The sequence below is a fragment of the Schistocerca nitens genome, chromosome 1 (genome assembly GCF_023898315.1).
Source record: "Schistocerca nitens isolate TAMUIC-IGC-003100 chromosome 1, iqSchNite1.1, whole genome shotgun sequence".
In the NCBI taxonomy this organism is placed as follows: Eukaryota; Metazoa; Arthropoda; class Insecta; order Orthoptera; family Acrididae; genus Schistocerca; species Schistocerca nitens.
In genome coordinates, this window is record NC_064614.1 from 477,325,504 (window position 1) to 477,350,721 (window position 25,218).

General features: G+C 40.3%; 1 protein-coding gene across 1 annotated transcript in view; it reads right to left on the reverse strand.

Annotated features, from left to right (window-relative positions):
- LOC126236087 (glutamate-gated chloride channel-like) overlaps window positions 1-24,975 on the reverse strand; it is a 169,876-nt gene extending 144,901 nt beyond the window's left edge. The window contains exons 1-3 of the mRNA XM_049945155.1: window positions 24,953-24,975; window positions 19,162-19,247; window positions 15,147-15,217 (exon numbers count right to left, since the gene is read on the reverse strand). Of these exons, the coding sequence (XP_049801112.1) occupies window positions 15,147-15,217; window positions 19,162-19,247; window positions 24,953-24,975 (180 nt within the window). The remainder of the gene's footprint in view (window positions 1-15,146; window positions 15,218-19,161; window positions 19,248-24,952) is intronic.
- Window positions 24,976-25,218: the final 243 nt, after the last annotated feature.

Consider the following 25,218-nt stretch of genomic DNA (forward strand, 5'->3'; position numbering starts at 1 on the left):
ATATCTTCTATTGCAAGATCTTTGGTTTCCATGTATTTCGAGTAGGTAGCATGGACCAAAATAAAGAAAAAAGGACCAGTAAGTATGAACTCTAAAATGCATATCTTAAGTGATGGTTTCACGTCAGCGGAGATGATCCAGTGATAGTAGCTCATAAGATACACACTTCAGAGCCCTTTTTACTGGACTGTTTTCTTATTTTGGTCCACACTACCTCCTTCGGAAACGAAAGGGCTAGCAGTAGAAGAGATGTGTTTCGCAATATCGAAGGCGAACAAGCTCTCATAGCTCTTTAGACACGCATTTTAAATCCCACGTTTACTAGCCATTTTTTCTTGTTTTGGTCCATACTACGGCCTCTGAAAGTTGCCTAGCCTAAAATCTCAGCAAAAACAGTACGAATACATGCATTCCATTGTTAGAGGCGTGAGAATGATTTTAACTTCTAATTTCCGACTGGATTGTTTCCGGACCAGGGACTCTTACCTCTGTTTGAAACATTTACCTTCTGCTTCACCCCTGAAACTTCGTAATATCGAAAGCATTTGAGTTACACACGAGGTGGACGGTATTGACTCATCTAATGCACAAGATGTACTAACTTGTCGACAGTTGGGGAAAAACAATGTTTGATACAAAAGTGCGCTATATTGGAACCTTTGTTGTTTCCGAAAATGTTAGGTAATTATTTGTCATAGAATAGAGTCCAAAAATTAATAATCAGAAAAGAGGAAAATAGATAGAGAAATTAGAAACAGAAACTCATTGATCTGACCATCAAGATTTCGTATCCAGCCGTAAATCAGTTGTCTGTAAATGAAAGACATTGATTCGCATGGACACGTGTTTCAGAGAAAACGGAAAGCAACTTGCTATACCCAAATGCCTCAGAGTTGTTTGAACTTTAGTTATAATGCCATCAAAAAGCTACTTGCACAGTTTCACACTTATTGAAGCCGTCAAACACAAACTACAACCGACACAATCACAAGAAAATTTTGGTGGGATGTTAGTGTGAGAGAGCATCGTGTTAGTTAGTTGAAGGAAAGAAACCGATTTCATGGTGCCGCGGGGAATGATGATATCGGACTGAGGTTCATAGATGAGGCACAGAAAACACATTTGTGGGTTTTCAGAAATACACTTCGATCAGACTTTTACTTATGGACATCAAGGCCTATTGGAATCGAGCTGTTGTCGTGTACAAATTTCAGAAAGCGATATGCTTCAAAACGAATGAACACCGAGGGCTTTAGACTGAATCTTGGTGAGCTCGTGTATAGGATAGAATAACTGCTCCCTTTCAATCGTTATACATCTCTCTGTGGAGTTCTTATTCAGGAATCAATTAGAGCAACATCAAACAGAACACACCACTTCGCTGACAACCATGTGAGACAGAATGAATTTTCCAGAATGATTGTTTTTTATTCTAGTTGTGCCTACATCACATCTCGCAGTATTCTTTCTTCCACGAGTGGGGTAGTCCCACAAGACGTGCAGAGAAACTTTTGTGAAGTTTGGAAGGTAGGAGATGAGATAATGATGGAAGTAAAACTGTGGGGGCGGGTCTTCAGTCGTATTTGGATAACTCAGTCGATAGAGCATTTGCCAGACACAGCCAAAGGTGCCAAATTCGATCCCAGCCCGCCATACAATTTTAAATTGTCAGGAAGTCTCGAAAGTATGACAGCTGTGTAAACCCATGGGCCTTGTTCTATGATTATATTTTAGGTTTCAGAATTTGCTGATTACATATTTCGAAAGCACTGGAGGTGTTTTGTGATAAAGGTTCACTTGTTCCGCAACCTATCTGTTTGCTATTCAGTAAATATGCTCTCATTTTTTGTTCAGTAGTTTTAATCACTAGTGCAAATGATACATTAGGAGGGAGAATACTTCAATGCACAACATAGTCTTAAGACAACTGTTTTCGAATTCTTACTTAAGGGTAGGTTTAATGGAATCTCCGTAACACAATAGCGACCTTACCTATTTTACGTTTTGATCTTCGTAGACCACTGAGTAACGAAAAAGTCGCTCCTACAAATCGGGTATATTGCATTTTCTCCCCTTCACGTAGTATATATTATGAGAAATACGTGTTTTCTGTGCAAGAACCGTAACCCCGTTCCTTATATTCGAACAGCAGCTGACTGGTTCAAATGGTTCAAATGGCTCTGAGCACTATGGGACTTAACTTCTAAGGTCATCAGTCCCCTAGAACTTAGAACTACTTAAACCTAACTAACCTAAGGACATCACACACATTCATGCCCAAGGCAGGATTCGAACCTGCGACCGTAGTGGTCACACGGTTCCAGACTGTAGCACCTTTAACCGCTTGGCCAAGCTGACTGGTCACAAACCATACTGGCAGAAGCCAGAGCAGTCGCACTTAGTGACTGGAGCCACGGCACGGGAACTCTAACGGTTAACAGACGTCTTATGCAGTAATATATGAGAGCTCAGATTTTTCAGTGTCCTGTCAAAGAATTCATCGTGAATAGGTTTTCCGCGAACTGCGTTTCCAGCTTTTGCATTGGTTATTCAACAAATTTTGTATATGGGGAAGTGTTAATCTACTTCTATATTTTATCGGGCGACTCAAGCTAATTTGTTTCCTTAAGTGACATTTGAATGGTCAAGGTTATACTAATTTCTGTAGGACTTAATTAACGGGCTACGTACAAGAACAGAGAAAGCCGAAAATTGTGAAGAGTACGATAATGGAGAGTAGCCGTGCTGTTAACATCAAAATCGCAGATGGCAGAAGTTTCACAGGAAGCAAGATTACACAACGAGCTCGGAGAAAATCTGAACACAGGTAGAGTGACGCAGATATAGAATGATGTGTGAATAGACGATTTATCCTGGTGCCAAATACTGAGGAAAGTGGTACTGAAATGGCACCCAATACTGTAAGGAAATGCTGAGCAGACCACTGGAGAACCGGAAGAGGGGATTCTAAACACCAGAAATGGCGCACTACTCAACAGTGTAACAAAAATATATATGCGGGCTGAGTATGAGTAAGAGCAGAAGAATTAGTCGAGGAAAGAAATCTGATAAACACCCTCACCAAAAGAAGAGACAAAGCAGCAGCATGTCTGTAAACATAAATCTTTAACTTGATTCTGGAAAGAGCAGCGAGGGGAAATTTGTGGTGCTGATAATTACATCCCGATTCGATTCTGAGGTATAATCGACCACACCGTCAGACATGCCGCGTCCGTAGCCATTAGCGAGACCCTCAACTACGTCCCACTGGGCCTGCCGATTTTCCAAGGCCACAGGGTCTTGCGAGACCCAGCGCGACACGAAGGGCCGGCCCTGCAAGTGGCAGGTTCACTCAGGTGCTTGCCACTGCGTCGCAGAGATCGCGTCTGCGTCCTCTGAAACAGAGGATAACAGACTAAAGACCGAAATACTAAACGTCTTTTTCCAAAGCTGTTTCACAGAGAAAAACTGCACTGTAGTTCCTTCTCTAGATTGTCGCACACATGACAAAATGGTAGATATCGAAATAGACGACAGAGGGATAGAGAGAAACAATTAAAATCGCTCAAGAGAGGAAAGGCCGCTGGACCTGATGATACCAGTTCGATTTTACACAGAGTACGCGAAGGAACTTGCCCCCCCCCCCCCCCCCCCATCTTGCAGCGGTGTTCCGTAGGTCTCTAGAAGAGCGTAGCGTTCCAAAGGATTGGAAAAGGGCACAGGTCATCCCCGTTTTCAAGAAGTGACGTCGAACAGATGTGCAGAACTATAGACCTATATCTCTAACGTCGATCAGTTGTAGAATTTTGGAACACGTATTATGTTCGAGTATAATGACTTTTCTGGAGACTAGAAATCTACTCTGTAGGAATCAGCATGGGTTTCTAAAAAGACGGTCGTGTGAAACCCAGCTCGCGCTATTCGTCCACGACACACAGAGGGCCATAGACACGGGTTCACAGGTAGATGCCGTGTTTCTTGACTTCCGCAAGGCGTTCGATACAGTTCCCCACAATCGTTTAATGAACAAAGTAAGAGCATATGGACTATCAGACCAATTGTGTGATTGGATTGAAGAGTTCCTAGATAACAGAACGCAACATGTCATTCTCAGTGGAGAGAAGTCTTCCGAAGTAAGAGTGATTTCAGGTGTGCCGCAGGGGAGTGTCATAGGACCGTTGCTATTCACAATATACATAAATGACCTTGTGGATGACATCGGAAGTTCACTAAGGCTTTTTGCAGATGATGCTGTGGTATATCGAGTGGTTGTAACAATGGAAAATTGTACTGAAATGCAGGAGGATTTGCACCGATTTGACGCATGGTGCAGGGAATGCCAATTGAATCTCAATGTAGACAAGTGTAATGTACTGCGAATACATAGAAAGATAGATCCTTTATCATTTAGCTACAAAATAGCAAGTCAGAAACTGGAAGCAGTTAATTCCATAAATTATCTGGGAGTACGCATTAGGAGTGATTTAAAATGGAATGATCATGTAAGGTTGATTGTTGGTAGGGCAGATGCCAGACTGAGATTCATTGAGAGAATCCTGGGGAAGTGCAGTCCGAAAACAAAGGAAGTAGGTTACAGTACGCTTGTTCGCCCACTGCTTCAATACTGCTCTGCAGTGTGGGATCCGTACCAGATAGGGTTGATAGAAGAGATAGAGAAGATCCAACGTAGAGCAGCGCGCTTCGTTACAGGATCATTTAGTAATCGCGAAAGCGTTACGGAGATGATAGATAAACTCCAGTGGAAGACTCTGCAAGAGAGACGCTCAGTAGCTCGGTACAGGCTTTTGTTGAAGTTTCGAGAACATACCTTCACCGAAGAGTCAAGCAGTATATTGCTCCCTCCTACGTATATCTCACGAAGAGACTATGAGCATAAAATCAGAGAGATTAGAGCCCACACAGAGGCATACCGACAATCCTTCTTTCCACGAACAATACGAGACTGGAATAGAAGGGAGAACCGATAGAGGTACTCAAGGTACCCTCCGCTACACACCGTCAGGTGGCTTGCGGAGTATGGATGTAGATGTAGATGTAGATGTAGATGTAGATTGCTAAACTCGGTTTTCATCGATACTGCAGAAAGTGCCACGAAGATAGGCCTCGTCCTCAGTGTCTGCCGCAGCCGCACTACGCGCCATTGTGCACTGTCCACCAACGGCACACCAGCTGCAGGCTGCGTCACGATCACGCTGAGCTCGGAAACAGGCAAGACGAAAAAGTTAGTGATAGGTTTGCAGAGTAAAACTATATTTGTTCTACACAAGTTCGTGAATTTCTCTAATATTCATTCGTCTAAATTGTGTTTACAATAATGCAACGACGTTAGTTAAGGTACAGTGATCGACCGATGTCCAACAAGGCAAAATATTCGTGTGGGGTGTCGTACAGAAGAGTTGTTCACATGTTATTATTCTTAGTATTTTCATTCCAAATGTCTGTAAATAAGTTCGGATTAGGCGTATTTGATTATTTTGAATCTCAATAAATGAACATGTCAATAGGGTAATCAAAATAGTATGTTCAGGTCCTTGATGATCTGTGTCATGAGTTTGCAAACCTTTTCTCCCCCGGATTACTTCGGTCAACAAAATTCTAAGCCGACAGTAATTTTCAACGAACAGGATTCAATACTTTTTCCACGTCCGTCGTAGTCATCTGCGCTATTAAAGACGACGTAAAAGCAGTATTGAGGCACCTGGAGCAACGGAGCCCGTGTACTCCAGTGGGTGGGATACATTTTTTGTTCTTACCTTTCTCGGCATGGGCACCACAGCCTCAGTAAATGTAACCAACGATGCTGTTTCAACAAGGCTGCTATTTTAAATTTATTTACTTATTTTTATTTATTCGTTTATTTCGTCTTACATCTAACCAGACACCCTTAATGAGTCAACGCTGCAATTAGTATGATGCAGGAGAATTGTAAAATGAATAAATAAATAAAAAAATCAACCAGAAAGTGAGAAGCAATCGAAATCAAACAGCACGGATTGAAACGTATGTGGCGTTATTTCAGTGATGACAAAATTGCGCCAAATTTACAAGAAACTTGTCATTATTAACCTATTTACCAGTAAGATGCACTTCCTCTGGCCAGGATGCGTTTCGGAACTGTGTCATAAAACCGTTGTATCCTCTATTGAGGCAACTAATGTCAACGGTCCTTAATGTTCTGGATATTGGCACTGGGACGTCTGAGCTGCTGCCTCGTATGTTGTGTCGGAGGTAGCTGGGGATCTTACTGGGCACGGAGTGCCTCAACATCAGGCACACAATCATCTTGATGTTGAAGTTTTTTGTCTGTGTTTGCTTTAACAATAACACATGTTTTTGAGTGGAATCCGCCTTCAGCGAAACACAATTTTGTTTTTTGTTCCAGACATGTTTCACTGCAGTTGCAGCATCATCAGTGTTTTTTTATTGTTATGGCTGTTAAACATAAGTAATGTTCTTTACTGTTTAAATATATACAAATATTAGTTTCTAAATCGTAATTACAGGTTTATGTGCTCCTCAAAAACCTGTAATTACGATTTAGAAACTCATATTTGTATATGGCAAGGAAAGCGTTTCTGAAGAAGAGAAATTTGTTAACATCGAGTATTGATTTAAGTGTCAGGAAGTCATTTCTGAAAGTATTTCTATGGAGGGTAGCCATGTATGGAAGTGAAACATGGGCGATAAATAGTTTGGACAAGAAGAGAATAGAAACTTTCGAAATGTGGTGCTACAGAAGAATGCTGAAGATTAGATGGGTAGATCACATAACTAATGAGGAGGTATTGAATAGAATTGGGGAGAAGAGGAGTTTGTGGCACAACTTGACTAGAAGAATGGACCGGTTGGTAGGACATGTTCTGAGGCATCAAGGGATCACAAATTTAGCATTGGAGGGCAGCGTGGAGGGTAAAAATCGTAGAGGGAGACCAAGAGATGAATACACTAAGCAGATTCAGAAGTTGTAGGTTGCAGTAAGTACTGGGAGATGAAGAAGCTTACACAGGATAGAGTAGCATGGAGAGCAGCGTCAAACCAGTCTCAGGACTGAAGACAACAACAACAACAACATTTGTATATATTCAAACAGTAAAGAACATTCCTTATGTTTAACAGCCATAACAATAAAAGAACCACTGATGATTCTGAACTGCAGTGAAAGATGTTTGGGACAAAAAACAAAATTGTGTTTTGCTAGAGGCGGACCCCACTCAGAAACATATGTTATCAGGCAGACAGTTCACAGAGACACGAACCATGCGTGGACGAGCAACATCCTGTTTCAAAATGGCACTATGATAATGTCGCATAATGGGAAGCGCATCAAGACAGAGGACGTCCGTAACGTACTGTTGTGCGGCCAGAATTCCTTGTCATTTCAGCTCTGACCAGAAGTCGTACCCGGTGGCTCCCCACACATGACGCTAAGGGTAACACTGCTGTGTCTTTCCAAAACATTGGAAGAATGGCACCTCTCCCCAGCTCGCCACTATTCTCGCCAACGATAGCGCTGGACTGCGGTTCGTCGCTGCCACTCAGCAGCAGTCCTCACGACACCACTCCAAACGAAGCTATCTGTGTTGTGTTAACCGCAGCCTGCGCATCGGACGGTATTTCGTTAGCCCGGCTGCTCCTAGTCTGCAATTAATGGTGTGAGATGACGCAGAATGTTGCTGGCAATCCATTACCTGTTCCCGGATAGCAGGTGCAGATGTGAAGGGGTAACGATATGCTTGGTGCTCAAAACGGCGATCCTCCCTTGTTGTGTCTACACGTGGTCGGACGGAACCTTGACGAGGGGTATGCATACCCTCATTTCCCCATGCAGTCCAACATCGGACACTGTCACACCCGAATTCTATACAAATCTGGATATTCCACGATTTAACCACCTGGCCAAACGGAGGCCCCATCCAAACTCAGGCGCTGATAAGGCTACCTCATTCGTATACGCGGCATCTCCCTGTCGTTCTCAGTGACCACTCAACATTTGACGCTGTTCACACCCATTATACACCCTACCAAGCCAGGTTATACGAACAACATAATACACTTGTACAGCCGTTGTAAGTGTAATAGAGAATTGCAAATTTGATAATTTACGAAACCTGCCGATGTTGAGTACGTGAACAGAGTTGCAGCTCGATCTCAGCATGTCTTCTGGGTATCTCCCTTTTTCTCACGCTGTATGTAATGGTAATGACCGCAAAAATAATAATGATATTTATAATAATGAATGTAAGGAATCTAAGAAATGGTAATCTTACCCGTATTATACGAGGGTTGGAACTTTAATAGTGGCAACTATTTATTTATAGCTCGTACAACATAGATAAGTGTGTTAGTGATTTGTTTGACTGATGAGGCTGATAAGTGCTATACCACCGACTGCACTCCCCTGACTTAATCCCTCGTGAGTTCAACTCAGTATCTAAACTCAAGGAAACACTTCACGGCATTCGCTTCAGAACTGCTACAAATTCGTCGGGCAACAGACCGCGCCGCTCGAACTGTCAACACAACTGGCACTGCTAAGAGTATCCTACGACTTCTCATCCCTGGCAACGGGTTATACACAATGCTGGTGACTACCTTGAAGGTCAGTAAAACTTTGCAACACGTATCTACACTCCTGGAAATGGAAAAAAGAACACATTGACACCGGTGTGTCAGATCCACCATACTTGCTCCGGACACTGCGAGAGGGCTGTACAAGCAATGATCACACGCACGGCACAGCGGACACACCAGGAACCGCGGTGTTGGCCGTCGAATGGCGCTAGCTGCGCAGCATTTGTGCACCGCCGCCGTCAGTGTCAGCCAGTTTGCCGTGGCATACGGAGCTCCATCGCAGTCTTTAACACTGGTAGCATGCCGCGACAGCGTGGACGTGAACCGTATGTGCAGTTGACGGACTTTGAGCGAGGGCGTATAGTGGGCATGCGGGAGGCCGGGTGGACGTACCGCCGAATTGCTCAACACGTGGGGCGTGAGGTCTCCACAGTACATCGATGTTGTCGCCAGTGGTCGGCGGAAGGTGCACGTGCCCGTCGACCTGGGACCGGACCGCAGCGACGCACGGATGTACGCCAAGACCGTAGGATCCTACGCAGTGCCGTAGGGGACCGCACCGCCACTTCCCAGCAAATTAGGGACACTGTTGCTCCTGGGGTATCGGCGAGGACCATTCGCAACCGTCTCCATGAAGCTGGGCTACGGTCCCGCACACCGTTAGGCCGTCTTCCGCTCACGCCCCAACATCGTGCAGCCCGCCTCCAGTGGTGTCGCGACAGGCGTGAATGGAGGGACGAATGGAGACTTGTCGTCTTCAGCGATGAGAGTCGCTTCTGCCTTGGTGCCAATGATGGTCGTATGCGTGTTGGGCGCCGTGCAGGTGAGCGCCACAATCAGGACTGCATACGACCGAGGCACACAGGGCCAACACCCGGCATCATGGTGTGGGGAGCGATCTCCTACACTGGCCGTACACCACTGGTGATCGTCGAGGGGACACTGAATAGTGCACGGTACATCCAAACCGTCATCGAACCCATCGTTCTACCATTCCTAGACCGGCAAGGGAACTTGCTGTTCCAACAGGACGATGCACGTCCGCGTGTATCCCGTGCCACCCAACGTGCTCTAGAAGGTGTAAGTCAACTACCCTGGCCAGCAAGATCTCCGGATCTGTCCCCCATTGAGCATGTTTGGGACTGGATGAAGCGTCGTCTCACGCGATCTGCACGTCCAGCACGAACGCTGGTCCCACTGAGGCGCCAGGTGGAAATGGCATGGCAAGCCGTTCCACAGGACTACATCCAGCATCTCTACGATCGTCTCCATGGGAGAATAGCAGCCTGCATTGCTGCGAAAGGTGGATATACACTGTACTAGTGCCGACATTGTGCATGCTCTGTTGCCTGTGTCTATGTGCCTGTGGTTCTGTCAGTGTGATCATGTGATGTATTTGACCCCAGGAATGTTTCAATAAAGTTTCCCCTTCCTGGGACAATGAATTCACGGTGTTCTTATTTCAATTTCCAGGAGTGTATGTTGTACGAGCTGTAAATAAATAGTTGCCACTATTAAAGATCCAACCCTCGTATTAGGCAATTTGCTCATAATGTTCGTGTCAGGTGTGAGTAGTGACATCGAACAGAAACGTAGCGCAACAGTACAGAAGTAATTAAACTTGGGATAGAGCTCGTCTGGGCGAGAAATGATATGGAAAGAAGAAAACAGAAATTTAAACGTATGAGAAAAGCACTGATAGTTTCCAATGTGACATAAATAGTGGTTCCTTGCTGGACGGAAAGAAAACAGCTGGAATATGCCGGCAAGGAAGCTTCGTCGATGATAAAAGATAACTTTTTAATCTTTTCCTAACTGCAGGCTAGGTAAAATGGCGATTACAGTGTAATTTGTTCCACAGTCGTATGGCTGAAAAGGAGAGAGAGACTGAGAAAGATTTAATGTTAGACAGTAGTATAGCTAAGATGCTCGCCGTATCCGCTCTGGTGTTGCAGCTATGGCACAATGATAGGTGTTTAACATGTGAGGCAAGTACTGAGAGCGCCAGACTCAAATAAACAGTGAAATATTCAGAGCGTGTCTGCTCGAGTCGTCTCTCCACTATTTGTGCCGTGTTGAAGAACATCACAACAATAAAGATCAGGCAAGACAGAAGACTGGACAATTTTTTTTTTTTTGAGGAGTAAATATTTTTTTCTAAATTTTTGGATTTCATGTAGACAAGATAGAGATCTCCTGCATGCTGCAGTAATTTGTTCTTCCCAATTTGAATGCTGATACATGATTATAAGATTTTTTACTTTTTTCTGAAACGGTGATTGGACACTATTAAGGAGTACTGGAGGAACTGTTTCATGAAAATGCCAGCGGATCAACTTCTCGTGTGTTAATGAGGAAGACGACAGACTGTTTAGGGCTTAGATTAAACCCAAGTTTTGTCTACCCCGTGATACTGAACAAAGGCCATCAGTCATACATGATACGTCAGCAGCAATTTTCGCAGGGCTCTAGCTTTGATGCAACTGAATATTATCAATACATAAGTCGAAGTGACAAGAGTGAAGCACAGATGAAACGTCATTGAAACGTAAAAAGAAAAGCAGTGGTTCAAGGAGTGAACCCTGCTGTACTCCAGAGTCGACATGTTTTCCTGATGACTTCTCTGACTTATAGGCACGGACATCTCTTTTTTTTAGTCACATATATAGCACAGTTTGGAAAATTCAGCTGATTCGTTTTAATAAATAATATATCAAAATCAAGAGCATGTAAAGGCTTTCTGAAATCACGCAGTGTTAAAATGGTCGATTCACGTCTGTCCATAGCATGTTTGGCTACGACAGTAACTTTGGTTAATGCAGCTGCAATGCTGTGGTATTTTTGTAAGCTTGATTAATAGTTATCGTGGATGTTATAAGTTTTAAGGAAACATCTATTCGTGAACACTGTACTTCAAAGCTTTGTCAGCCGCTACTAGGTATTAGCGGTGCCAATGAACCAGTGTCCACACTGCCTGCTAGTCAGCAATCATGCGTGCACGAATTTTATGATATCCGACGTTTCATCCGAGAATCATTTCAAGAACCTGTCCGCCTGGAAAGCCTCTAATAACACCAGGTAGTGCTCTGTCTGCAGTCCCAAAAACTTAACACTGTCTTCTTCTTGTATCCTACTCACTGAGAAAACTATTTCAGTTGGTTGTAGAGTTCTATGAGATGTACTAATCTGAAGTTGCTGTGTCTTGTCAATACTTAAAATTAATCCATATGTTTATAACCATATGCTGAAGTTTTAAAAAATTTATTAGCTGCCTTTGTAGTAAGACAACTAGTGTTAATTTTTATTGCTGTATATCTACAACCTCTAAAATAGGACGAACTTCCATATTCTGCGAGAGCAAGCGTAAGTTCATTTATTCGCATGTGTATCAGGAACTATAGAGAATTCATATTAGACCACTGTGGTTCACCACCTCTAATTGCTGCAGATTCTGACCGCCTCTTACTAGGCAATTAATTTGAAACACATTGCTTCCTGACATGGAGTTTAAATAAAAGGCATACCCACACTATGTATAGTATTGCATAATATTTTAACTTTTGCTTGATGATTTAATGACTCACGGAATCAAAAGCCTTATTTTTATGTCACAAAATATTTCCAGTGCTATTAATATTTGATTTATTTATTGACAAATATCATCCGCAGAGGCAAACAGGGTCCGTTCGGTTGACAGACTGCCTTACATCTACACTATTTACTACTGATAATTTCCTTTGTTAGATGTTTAAAAGTTCCATTGTAAATAAAGTTTTCAAAACGTTCTTAAAATGCTAGTAATAAGACGTTTATCTCTTAATTTTTATTATTGTTTATTTTCTTCTTGACAACAGCGTTCCTAACTGTCTGCGAATATACTACTAGAATCTGATACAATCAGTCAAATAAAGTTTGAATATTTTACTACAGAAGTCATAATATGAATCTGAACATTTAGTTTTGAGAGAGCTAATAACATTGAAAACATCGTTCAAAGGTGTAATTAAAGTATGTGAAACTTATTTTAGAACATTTTTCTTAGAAACCAGAGTCTATTTACTACTGAAATGTTCAGGAAAATGTATGTGTCACACAGAGAAAAAGGTTCTTTGGAGTGTGTTGATTTGTCTAAAGACGTAGCTAACATCATGAAATGCTGTTAAATTACTTTCTCAACCTCCATTTATAACAAGTTTGCCCCTGAAGATCATCTGAATGGATTCTTCATTAAATTTTTTACTGTATTAATATTTTCCCATTTTCTATTTATAAACTTCATTTTTCAGTTTTGTAACTCTTAGCTGTTAGAATCTGTTGTAACTTTAAAGTTACTTTCACCTTCTTCAAATGTTTCTTGGTTGATTTCGTCATGTAGTCAAAAATTATACATAAAAGTTATAAAATGCAGCTGAACATAGAAACTATTAACACAGTCACATGTAGTAAAACACACCCTAAAAGACTGTTTTTGAAGTTTTCTTAGCAGCTTTTAGGAAGCTATTCAGCGTCTCTTTTCGAGTTTATGTAATTTAAGATTTTTCTACATTCATGTTACACACCCTTGCCAGTCAAAGAAGACTATGACCAGTCACACCTCCAATCTGTGCATGATGATGTTCTCAGTTAGTTCGACTAGATGTGGGCCTTATACATTTGAACAGTATTCAAATATAGACCATACACGTATTTTGCCTGCAATTTGTTTTGTATGGGATCTGCAGTTTCGCTGTATCCTACAAGTGAATCTTGTGCGACATTTTGTAACCTCTTAGATTCATGTTCTGAAACTGAGCTTTATCGTGTGTTACGAGCGTCAGAAATTTACAATAATGCTAACCCTGCGATGTCGTTGCTATGGTCTTCAGTCTGGTATGATGCAGCTCTCTACTTTATATCCTGTGCAAGTCTGTTTATCTCTGCATGACTACTGCATCCTACATTCATTTGACGTGCTTGCTATAGTGGATCTTTGATCTCCCTCTAAAGTCCTCCCCCCGTTACCAAACTCATGAACCTTTGATGCCTAAGAACGTGTCACATCAACTAAACCTTTCTTTTAGTCATGTATAAACTTCCTTTCTCCTAAAATCGATTCAGTACGATCATTAGTTATTCTATCTACCCAACAATCTTCAATATCTACATTTACATGACTACTCTGCAGTTCGTCGAACCACCTTCACACTATTTCTCCACAGTTCCACTCTCTAAGAACGCGTGGCAAAAATGAGCACATACATCTTTCCGTACGGGCTATGATTTCTCTTATTTTATTACTATGATCATTCCTCACTATGTAGGCTGGCGACAACAAAATATGTTCGTATTGACAGGAGAAAGTTGGTGATTGAAATCTCGTGAAAAGATCTCGCCGAAACGAGAAACACCTTTGATTTAATGATTGCGACCCCAACTCGCTTATCATATCCATTTCGCGATAATACAAGACGAACTGCCCGTCTCTGGGCTTTTTCGATGCCTTCCGTCAATCCTATCTGGTAAGTATCCCATAACGCAAATCAGTTTTCTAGCACTGGACAGAAAAACATAGTGTAGGCTGCCTCTTTAGTAGATCTCTTGGATCTTCTAAATGTTCTGTCAATAAAACGCAGTCTTTGGTTTCCCTTCCACACAATGTTATTTATGTGGTCACGCCAATTTAAAGTGTTCGTAATTGTAACTCATAGGTGCTTAGCAGAACTGACAGCCTTTAAATTTGTTTGATTTACCATACAACGAAAATTTAACGGATTTTAGTACTCATGTGGATGACTTCACACTTTTTATCATTAGGGGTCAGCTCTCATTAATCGTACGATACAGATATCTAAATTATTTTGCGATTGGTTTACTAGACAGTAAATGACAAAATCATCTACCAAGAATATAATCACTAATATACGTTAGGAACAGCAGAGTACCTACAACAATTCCTTGGGGAAGTGACAGATATCACTGGTGTTTTGGTCGATGACTTTCCATCCGTTTCTTTAAGATTCCGTTAGGTCCTTTGTGAAAATTTCGGCTGAAATTGTCTCCGTCTTTAGCCAGCTTTCGGTACCTGTAACGATTTGAGCTTCAGTGATTTCTGTTAATGCGTGGAGCTTCGGATGTTTCCCAACGTAGCTACGACAGTTTACAACTACAGTGCTGACTGTTGATATGACTACCCATGTCCTGTGATTGTCATACACCTATTGAGATTGAAGATCTTTCTCTACTTCCTCGAAACCCAATCTTTTTTCTATAGCACCGCATTTAAAAAGTTTCTATTCTCTTCTAGTCTGAACTGTTTACCATCCTTGTTTCATTTTCGTACAAGGCTACACTCCAGATAAATATCTTCAAAAATGATTTCCTAACACTTAATTTTAAGTTCTGTGTTAATAAATTTGTCAGTGCATACTTGTCTGCAGACTGATAACGCATTCCTGTACCTGTTATGACTGCATGTTCATTTACGAAGTAGAACGTAGATACAGTAAGTAGTTAACTTAAAATGTGCTGTTTGTGTACATAAATAGGCACAAAAATTCTTTGAACGGCATACTCACCATATTTTGATCATCAAATTTGGTGAGCGTACGGACGAAGAGGTTGACTCTCACTATGGTGGGGTTGGCACCTAGAGACAACCAAAATGGAACGAACATTAGACGTTACGTTGTTGTTGCGCAATGCAGCATGCTGCGGCACCCAAAACGTTTGCCTAAGTTACGAGATGTTCATGAGTTTGTTTCGGAAATAGTGTGATACTTAAAGACACAGTAGTTAAGTTATTTGGAAATACAAGAGTACAGCGCCAGAAAAGAGAATAATTTACGACTTTCATACTAGGAGATAAAGTAAAGGACATGTTAAGAACAGAAATAGTTGGAATTGCACAAAAAATTCATAATTTACAAAATATACAGGAAACTACTATGTAGAAACCGTTTTGTTATCGCAGGAGAGGAAGGTTTAAACTACCAGTAACACAGTAGCTGTTACTGCGATTGAGCCTGTTGCTATAAATGTCAGGTATAAGTGTTTCATTTTCTATAGTTAATAGCCTGTCGTTTAAAGCCAATCTTTTTCCACAACAATGATTTCTGTGACCTAAAATGAAATTCCTTCATCACACTATATTTCACATTTAGTTTCAATGAATATTCTAATTTCGGTAACAATCGTACTTAAGCATTAAGTCACTTTACAACTGATTGGCAATTGGATTGGCACGACAGAGTCAATGCCTACATCCACTCATAGTACTGTTATCTAAACAAATGCACCACTAAGATTAAACTATGTCCAACAACTATAAAGTAGAAGTGTACTTGATGAGGTCTCTAACCGTCTATCACTGTGATTCAAACACGAAAAACAATGATATACTCTCTTTCCTATCAATGCTAAAAAAAGGAGCAACAAATCATCTACCTATAACTCCGCTCAACGAAATTTTGGACAAGATGTAATTGCAAGAAATACATCTTCCCGACAACACGAACGGTTCAGTATATTCGTCCCATTATTTAATCATCTTTGCTAATAATACGTTGTGCAGCAAATAAAATAGGATGAGCACTCTCTATTTTCGTGCAAGCCAGACGATGTAGCGCAATGTAATCTATTTCTTAATCCAACAAAGTATGTAAGAAACTGGAAACTTAACAACCAAGCAGTCAAAAAAGTGGTAATAGTCTTTAATACGAAAGCCGATGGTTCATATTACACATTCAGTATTAATGTAATTATAGCATCCACACGAAATATTGTAATAGTCAACACGTGAGCTGCTCATGTAACTAGAAGATTGATCAGGCAAGAGACATTTATGGTGTTTGTAGCTCTGTTGTTTTAGAATTTCGAATTACTTGAGTGAGTGGTAGAAATTCGCAATATCATTGGGCGGCTAAAAAGCAGCGTTTTCGTCTTGTGTTGCTGTTGATTTGGATGCCATTGTTACTAAAACACTATTCTCATGGTCTTTTGAACAGATTTCATTCTGAGTATGGGATTGGGATTCTATTTCTACTGAGAATTTTGTACCCTCACATAGACTTTTGGGGAGATAATCACCATCTTTACCTTAAAAGTTATCCTATAATCAAAAAACTATATAGCAATTTAATTTCGGAACAAATTAATCTATTTGACAATCCTTTATCTTTTTTCTCTACGTTATGTAATAGTTACTACGAAATGTTACTGTGATCTGTTATTATCTGATATGAGCTCTACATTTTCCTACATATGTGGCTTTAATCTTGTGTCTAATAAGGTCCTGACTGCATGATATGTTCCTCATAAAATAAAATACTTCCGCAGAATCATTTTCGAGAGTTATGTAACTTCCTGAGATGTGGAATTTGGCTTCACCTCCTTCTTCTAGCTTTACATGGCTTAAAAATCTACAATAATCGGTCTAGCTAAAATTTACCGTTCTTGCTACACATTATCTGTCCTGTCCCTCGTCCGGTCCCAACAGAAGATTGTCAGTGAGTTCTTTAGAAAACAGGGAGCAAAATATTCTTCAGAAATGCAATATTAGTGTTCGCCAAGATAATATTCCGAAATTATTATGCAGAAATTTGTATCGAAGTTCTCTTAAAATAATATTCACAATCAGAATCAAATAGCAGTAATGCATAAACAAACATTTAATACTGTGTCCTGGAATGATGTTACCATTTTTCATGAGTTTCAAGGTAGTGTAATTTCACTTAAATCATACATAATCAAAAACTACTTTATGTTGATAATAAAAAAACTAAGTTTCAGAGGTTACCACAGCAAATGTGGTATAAGGTTTTAGTATTGAAATAGTCTTGTTGATGGCGTAATACAAATATCACAGAAAATATGACTTAGGAATCTACAACTTAAAAAATATGCAGATTAAATGTTGAAAACGTAAATGTTATTTTATCTGCAAATAAATTGGTGGTTGATATCAAGACTAGTTCGGTGAACAAAATTTTGTTGGGCATGTCAGCCTTAACTCAGTTTTCGTTTACATAATTTATTAAATCACAAATTATCGATTCTTCAATTTAATGATAGTAGTCTTATCAGAAATATTTTACCCGTTCTTATTTGGCTCCGCTAGTTTCTACTAACTTTAAATATACTACATTTATATCGCTCACGAAATTTTCAACTTTATCGCATTTAACTCTGAGCATTATAATCGTGACTCGTAAGACGTCATTAAATCTACTGGATCACTTGTGGTAGTAATTATTTTGAGCCTCTATTAGTGGACAAGTTTTCCTCTAAAGGTTCTTGTTTGTACGGAAAATGTAATCGTGTGATTAAGAAGGACTCATTAAAATAAATATTTGTTTTCATTGCGATATTTGTCTTTGTATTTGCTGTCCAACTTCTTAATAGGTGTTGTAGATATGAAGACAATAGAGCTTGCATTTGAGGTAGGAATAACGTATTTCCTTGCACAAAAATCGCTCCTCTCACACAAACGAATGACAGTGAACGTTTGTGACGATACGATTCAATACGGCCGCAGACGGCTTCCTTCCACTCTGAGACCAAACCACGTTTAATTGCAACACGCCTTTCATCCAGGCCAAACTTGACACTGATTGATACACAACTTGCGTTATTGCGCACGTAATTTAAGACTGGTTATTTCATTTTCTTTTGTACTGAAAGAACTGCATCATTTTAGGACCTATATGCTATGCATTATAATTAAACCTTCCGGCTATTAGTGTCGACGCAAATTATACAATAACTACGCTCAAGGAGCAAGACGCCGCAATTGCGCACAAACGCTTTAAAATTTGTCATAGTGAATTACTAACTCTAGTTTCCAAGAGCTCTCACATAATATCAGATATTTATGACAGGGTTCATTCCATTTCATATTACTGATTTTCAAAATAAAATATTGTGATATTTCGTTTGAAGATCCTACAAAGACGATCTAATACACAGACAAAAGTTTCGAAATAAGTCTCATTCGAATAGTAAAACATTTACCGCTGTATCTGAAAAATTATGAGACGTTGGGTCATTACTGATATCGACAGTTGGATTGATTCCACAACATGATTTGAGATGATTGTGTTGGATCCCATAGCATGTGCACCACCAATAAGTAGTCATCAGCTTTTCTTGTGCGTATAGTCCATACTGTTGAGGATTTATGTGGTAGAGCTATAGACACTTGTCTTGTTGTGCAACAAACACCACGGGTTATTGAGAGAGTGTGGCCAAACATTTCGCCATTGTTTTACGTCAGTGCCAACGGTCGCCATTTCGATGTATCCCTTTTAGCTGTACATTATAGCTACACAGATCCAAATTTTATGGAAACAAAAAAAAAGTCCCTGTAGGTCATTGCTTCCGCACCTCTTTCAGGGCCTTTTACCAACTACGTAATTTTGCCAATAAAGGTTTGAGGGATTCCTTCTGAAGCTAAGGCAATAATTTTATTCCGCAATCGAAAAAGAAACATTCTCGGAATCAGTGTCGGGAACCTCGTTTGCAAAATGAGAGGGAGCTGTTTGTTGGCGCGGCGCGCCTGCTGCTATGCAACCCAGAGCTACACAGGCGACGCACCTGTGATGCCGGGCGGGCGCACCTGTGGATCGTAGCGGTCCGGCCGCAGTAACAACTCCAATGTCTGCATCTCTTGTTGCAGGCTCCTGTTCACCCACACACAACTGGAACAACAAAAAACATCCAGATAGATATCCATAAGGGCAAGAATAAGAAAATATAGTTTCTCAAAATTTCTTGAAGCATAAACCAACCACGAATCATTCTTATTTTTCACTGTCTGTATCTCTGTTCTGATTAAGTTTCAGTATTAGATCCTTTGAAGCATTTTTTACGTTTAAGGAAGATATTAAATTTTTTTAAGCTTTGAGTCGATTACGAGATGTAAGAATATAAATTAATCAATTCCGTGAAGGTCGATGTATCGTGAAAAGTTGATTTCATGAAATATCTGTATCTGCGAACACTGCCGTAAACACTATAAACTCCAGTATTCTCAGAAGTCGAGCGGTACCTCTCCGCCGAAGCTCTGCATAACACAACACTTAAACACTAATCAGCACTTTTGTTTGACAATACTTCTCATACACTATCACTGTGACAAAGTTTGGTCGCAGTGTAATGCGACTGAATAAACCACTGGTCACTATAGTATTGGCCGTGAATTCGTTCCTAAAAAACGAGCGCAGTATGCCATTTTTCAAACTATGTCATCTCGTTCTTACATCAGAACTTTTTCATTTTGGCATATTTTGGAGCCAGTTCCCATAGATAAACAATTATTCTCAAATATTTCTTGTTAGCACTGAAGACCAGTTCTGTCCGACGAAAACTGTGAAGTTATGGTGGTGGTGGCAATGTCAATGGCATATTTACTATACGCGCTTCACTTAATGGTAGATACTTGAATTCCACTTCCTTGGCATCGTGTCCCTTTTTCCGTAATTTTTATACCATCGATTTAACCAACTTCAACTTTTTACTGGTATGTTCCGTCAATTTTTCCTTTGGTGCTGTCACTCCTTTCTCATTCTTCTCGTCATCAAATTTGATGACCTTAAGGAAGACTTATGAGAATATACATGGGTACATATAAGCTAAAACAACTTTCACTGTCTGAAAGGTAATTGAACCACGTTTTACCCCTGTTGTCATTATGTTATTGGTTGTAGTGTGGACGTGTGTCTCAATTATTTGTGTAATAATTTGATGAGGACATTCCTGGACACTTTTAGAACACATACGATCGCGCGAGGAACATTTTCTCAGAGGTTACTTAGCTTATATCTTTCAAAGTGTCGTCTGTTGGTCTTAGTAATTAGATAGACAAAACTGTGTACCAGTTGGCTAATATCACCTTGGAACTCACGCAACAATTTTTTAAAAATTTATACGAATAATAAATAGCAATTTTATTCCACAAAATTTAAATAAATTTGACAGTAATGCACTTTAAAAAATTTTGCATCACAAAAAGTTGTGTAACTGTATTAACAAAGTATGTAACAAATTTCACCTTTTTATCTGCAATGGTTCAGCAGAAAATGTTCCTTATACACTGAAAAATGAAAATTGTGGGCAATGCAGGAAAAAGATTTTATTAGAATTTATGCCAAAAACGAGTATCTTAATGCTATAATCATACATTTGGTCGTTTTAGTTTTCATGTAACTCTTACCTTCCAGTTAATCCATCTGGCTGCACTTTTGGCAATTTATTTCATTGACGTTGCAGAACTAGCAATATGCACATGATCAGTCTTCTTTGATAGGTTTTCATTGAAGCAATGCGCATCAAATCCTAGTCTAATAAGAATCCTAATCCTTCCACTGTTTTCATCGTTGAACACCAAACAAGCATCATATGAGAAAAATTGAAAAACAGTCTATGAGAAAAATATTTTCTTTTGGCGTCGCTTCTAATATGAAAAACGTATGTTTTTGGGAGTGACGAATCAAGGAACATAATGTGGTGATCCGATGGCAGGGTGTTTGTATGGCGCATGCCCGGTGAACGTCATCTGCCAGCGTGTGTAGTGCCAACAGTAAAATTCGGAGGCGGTGGTGTTATCGTGTGGTCGTGTTTTCTATGGAGGGGGCTTGCACCCGTTGTTGTTTTGCGCGGCATTATCACAGCACAGGCCTACATTGATGTTTTAAGCAACTTCTTGCTTCCCACTGTTGAAGGGAAATTCGGGGATGGCGATTGCATATTTTAATACGATCGAGCACCTGTTCACAATACACGACCTTTGGCGGAGTGGTTACACGACAATAACATCCTTGTAATGGACTTTCCTGCGAGAGTCATGCCCTGAATCCTATAGAACACCTTTGGGATGTTTTGGAACGCTGACTTCGTGTCCTTAGGTTAGTTAGGTTTAAGTAGTTTTAATTTCTAGTGGACTGATGACCTCAGAAGTTAAGTTCCATAGTGCTCAGAGCCATTTGAACCATTTTGAACCTGATTGAACGTATGCCTGCGAGAGTGGAAGCTGTCATCAAGCCTAAGAGTGGGCCAACACCATACTGAATTCCAGCATTACCTATGGAGGGCGCCACGAACTTGTAAGTCGTTTTCAGTCAGGTGTCCGGATACTTTCGATCACGTAGTGTATATACACAACATGTACATTACAATATCAGCACATTACATTCACAGCCAGTGTTTCACTGCTACATTAATAAATTTTATATCGCCTCCTGCTCCACACACAGCTGATGACTAATCATATCTTCCTGAAAATGACTGCACACTATATTGCTCACTTTATAACTGAGAATAAAGCATTTATCAGGTTTTTATGGAAACTGTATGTAATTTGCATCGATTAAAATGCTGAACAGTCTGTTTGTCAACATAGTTAATACATATTGTGAATAATAATCAGTACTTAATTGCTTAGCTGATGAGCATTTCACACCTTTTGCTCTAAGCATTACACACTGTGTTTCAATTTCGAGAGTGTATGAATTCTGTAATAATGTCCTCATATAACTCGATTTTCATTAAACCCACTTTCTTTTTATTGATGAACACAATGTTATAAATGTTATTATCTTGTTAATTAGAAGTTTCAACGCTCTTATCCATGTATCTTTTAATAACATCAAAAATATTTGAGATAGGTGCATGATATATTAAGCTATGTGTGCCTGTGAGATTCCTTTCACCAATTTTAGCCTCAAAATTCTTCATTCATATACCTGTAATGGAAGAAGTGTCCTTTATATGCCTAAAGTAGCCATTCGTACAGCTATGACTTTGTCAAAAGCAGTGTCTACTGAATTAAAAAGGAAATTAACTTTCCTTAATACGACACTGCACTCGAAACTCGGTCTTTTAATCAGATCATTTGTGTTATATCTATCTTCCCAACGCGTTACTAGCTTTAAATCTTTCATTTTTTGCACATTCTGCATAGTTTTTCCAAAAACTCTTATGCATGCATTTGAATTTTTACATTCATAGGTTTCCCAGCACTAATACTGATATATGGACTCATACATGGAATGTCATGGAACGTTTTGAATTTCTGTAGTGGATCGCGGAATTTTGCTATCATAAAATGTTGAAAATCTCATAGAATTTTTATAACTCTTGGCTTGCTTATGCTTCGTAGCGGTATCATTTCTTCAGGCCTTAATAGATCAGTATGAAATGCATGGATATTCCGGATACTCAATATCTACTTCTAAAATGTAACCTCTGTCTGCATCAGATGGATTGCTCACTACATCAAAATTATCCAGAGACAGTCACACAAAATCAAAGAGTGGTAGGTATTGTGTCATTGCCCCGCTCTAGAAACAACCAACATCTGGATTCAAAATACGTAGAAGTTTCGTCGTTATTTTTATTGTAATTTTCGAACAGCTTGCCTATGGAAACAGTGAACAATACCACTTCTGACGCCATGCTCAACAAGTTGTATTTGTACCTTGTCTGTAACAAGTTATAATTTGGCATTTTTTTAATTTTCAGCAAAGCATTCCACACTAAAGCAGATGCAAATTCACATAACGTACCGGATCCAGTTTGCATGTCTTGAGACAGAGAGCGCATCAGCGAATAGCAAGACATCGGTTTTCAAATATAATTCGTAGATATTTCATAATGTGTTGCAATCAAATAAACACCAGTATTTGCGCGCACTTTAACATATTCTTTGATAGTTATTTCATCAGTTAACAGGCTTTTGAGCACTTCAATTGAAAGACCCTCTTCGGCCAACAGAATGGATTTGTCACTTACATACTCGCACATCTAAACACGCCGAATGATATGTCATTGCGATAGTTCTAGTAAATGTTTCAAACTTTGACTTGGATTCATTTTCACCGCATATTTTTTTGCACTTTTTCGTATTAGTTCCTAATTACGAAATGAGGATAAAAATTCTTCTGATCCTGAAACACTATTGGCACTGTAAAATTTGCTCTGTAATACGAATTAAAGATATTATGTGAAGCTCCTGAAAACCTGTCAGTAAAATGACAATGATCCCTGTGTTTCCAATCAGTTACCTGAGCCATTATTTCTAGATGGAGCAGATTTCTGATGACCGAAGCAGTTTGTCCCTATTGTGACTAATAATGATCTGCATGTTTTGCATCAAGTAATTTTCAGTACACTCAACAATCATATACTGCTGGTTACTGAATCATTCCACACAGTCAGCACCTTGGTATAGCTCAAACTCCGAACAGCACTCTCTGTGTCTACTGTTGTTTATGTAGACGAATTACGTCAGTAATGAGATAACGAGCACCCAGAATAGGAAAAGGAAACAAAATGAAACATCACCTTCTCAGGGTATGTGACCCCTTTTCAGTGGTTAAGAAATCGAGTCAATTTGGGGGTATGAGTGCACATATCAGTATGGTGTCTCACCATCTCTGGTCTGGATACATGCCCTGATTCAGTTCGGAAGCGAGTCATGACGCTGTTATATTTTCTCTTGTAGGAAGCTGGCTCATAGCTGTTATAACTGATGCTTGATATCGTGGATACTGGCACTGGTATGGAGTTGACGTCCAAGCTTTCGCAAATATCTCCTACTGGGAAGGAGCTTCGGTTACTGCAGGTCATAGGATTACCTCAACATCAGGTAGGTAGTTCATAGCCATTTGTGCCATGTGTGTGGTCGTGCATTGCCGTCTTGAAAGGTGTCACCATGATAGTGCCACATGAAAGGCTAACACATTGGGATGTGGGATTACTTACTTTACTTTTCCGTGTCCAGATCAAATTTTATTTTTCCAATAGTTAGCGTAGGGCTCCGGCAGTAGTCGGCACATGAGCAGATGTGCCTCGTCTTGGACCTCTCCGCATCCGCAAAAAACGTCGTCATCGTTAGTCAGCAGTCCCCACTTGCACAGATTAGTTTTGCATCTGGGTACACCAGCCCTCAACCTATTTAGTGTTCTCCACACTGTATAAGGAAGTTTGTTTCCAGGTGCCATTTGCTCTTTTGGTATTATCTGCAGCGCGGTTTGTTCATTCTCCCATTTACGGACTCTATTATCTTCCTGTGAACCGTCAAGGATCTTGGTTCTTGCAATAAAGCTATTTCTAGACTTAAGCCTCCGAGCCTGAGTGACGTGCCCATTCAGTGGGGGTCGAGAATCTGTTTCTTTCTTTGTTCTCTCAGCGTCTGCTGCCACCTGCCTTCTGATCTTGGATGGGGCAATTCCAGCAAGTAGGTACAAATTACCCGACAGCCTGTAACAATTCGCATTGTCTCATTTACACTTACATCAACCTGTTTAGCAAGTGCAGATGCTTCCCATACTGGCGCTGAATAGTCTGCTGCAGAAACACACAGAGCAAGTGCTGATGTTCTCAGTACTGATGGTTGAGTTCCCCATTCATAGTTTGTCAGCCTGCGGATGATGTTATTCCTGGAGCAGACTTTAGCCTTGGTGTTTTGGCAATGCTGCTTGAAGGAAAGCATTCTGTCAAGTACAACCCCAAGGTATTTAGGTGTTGGACAGTGCTTTAGCTTCTTACCTTGCCATGTAACGTCGAGCTCAACTCCAGCATGTCTATTGCGCAGGTGGAAAGCACATACTTGGGTTTTGTCAGGGTTTGGCTTGAGGTGACTGGCGTCATAGT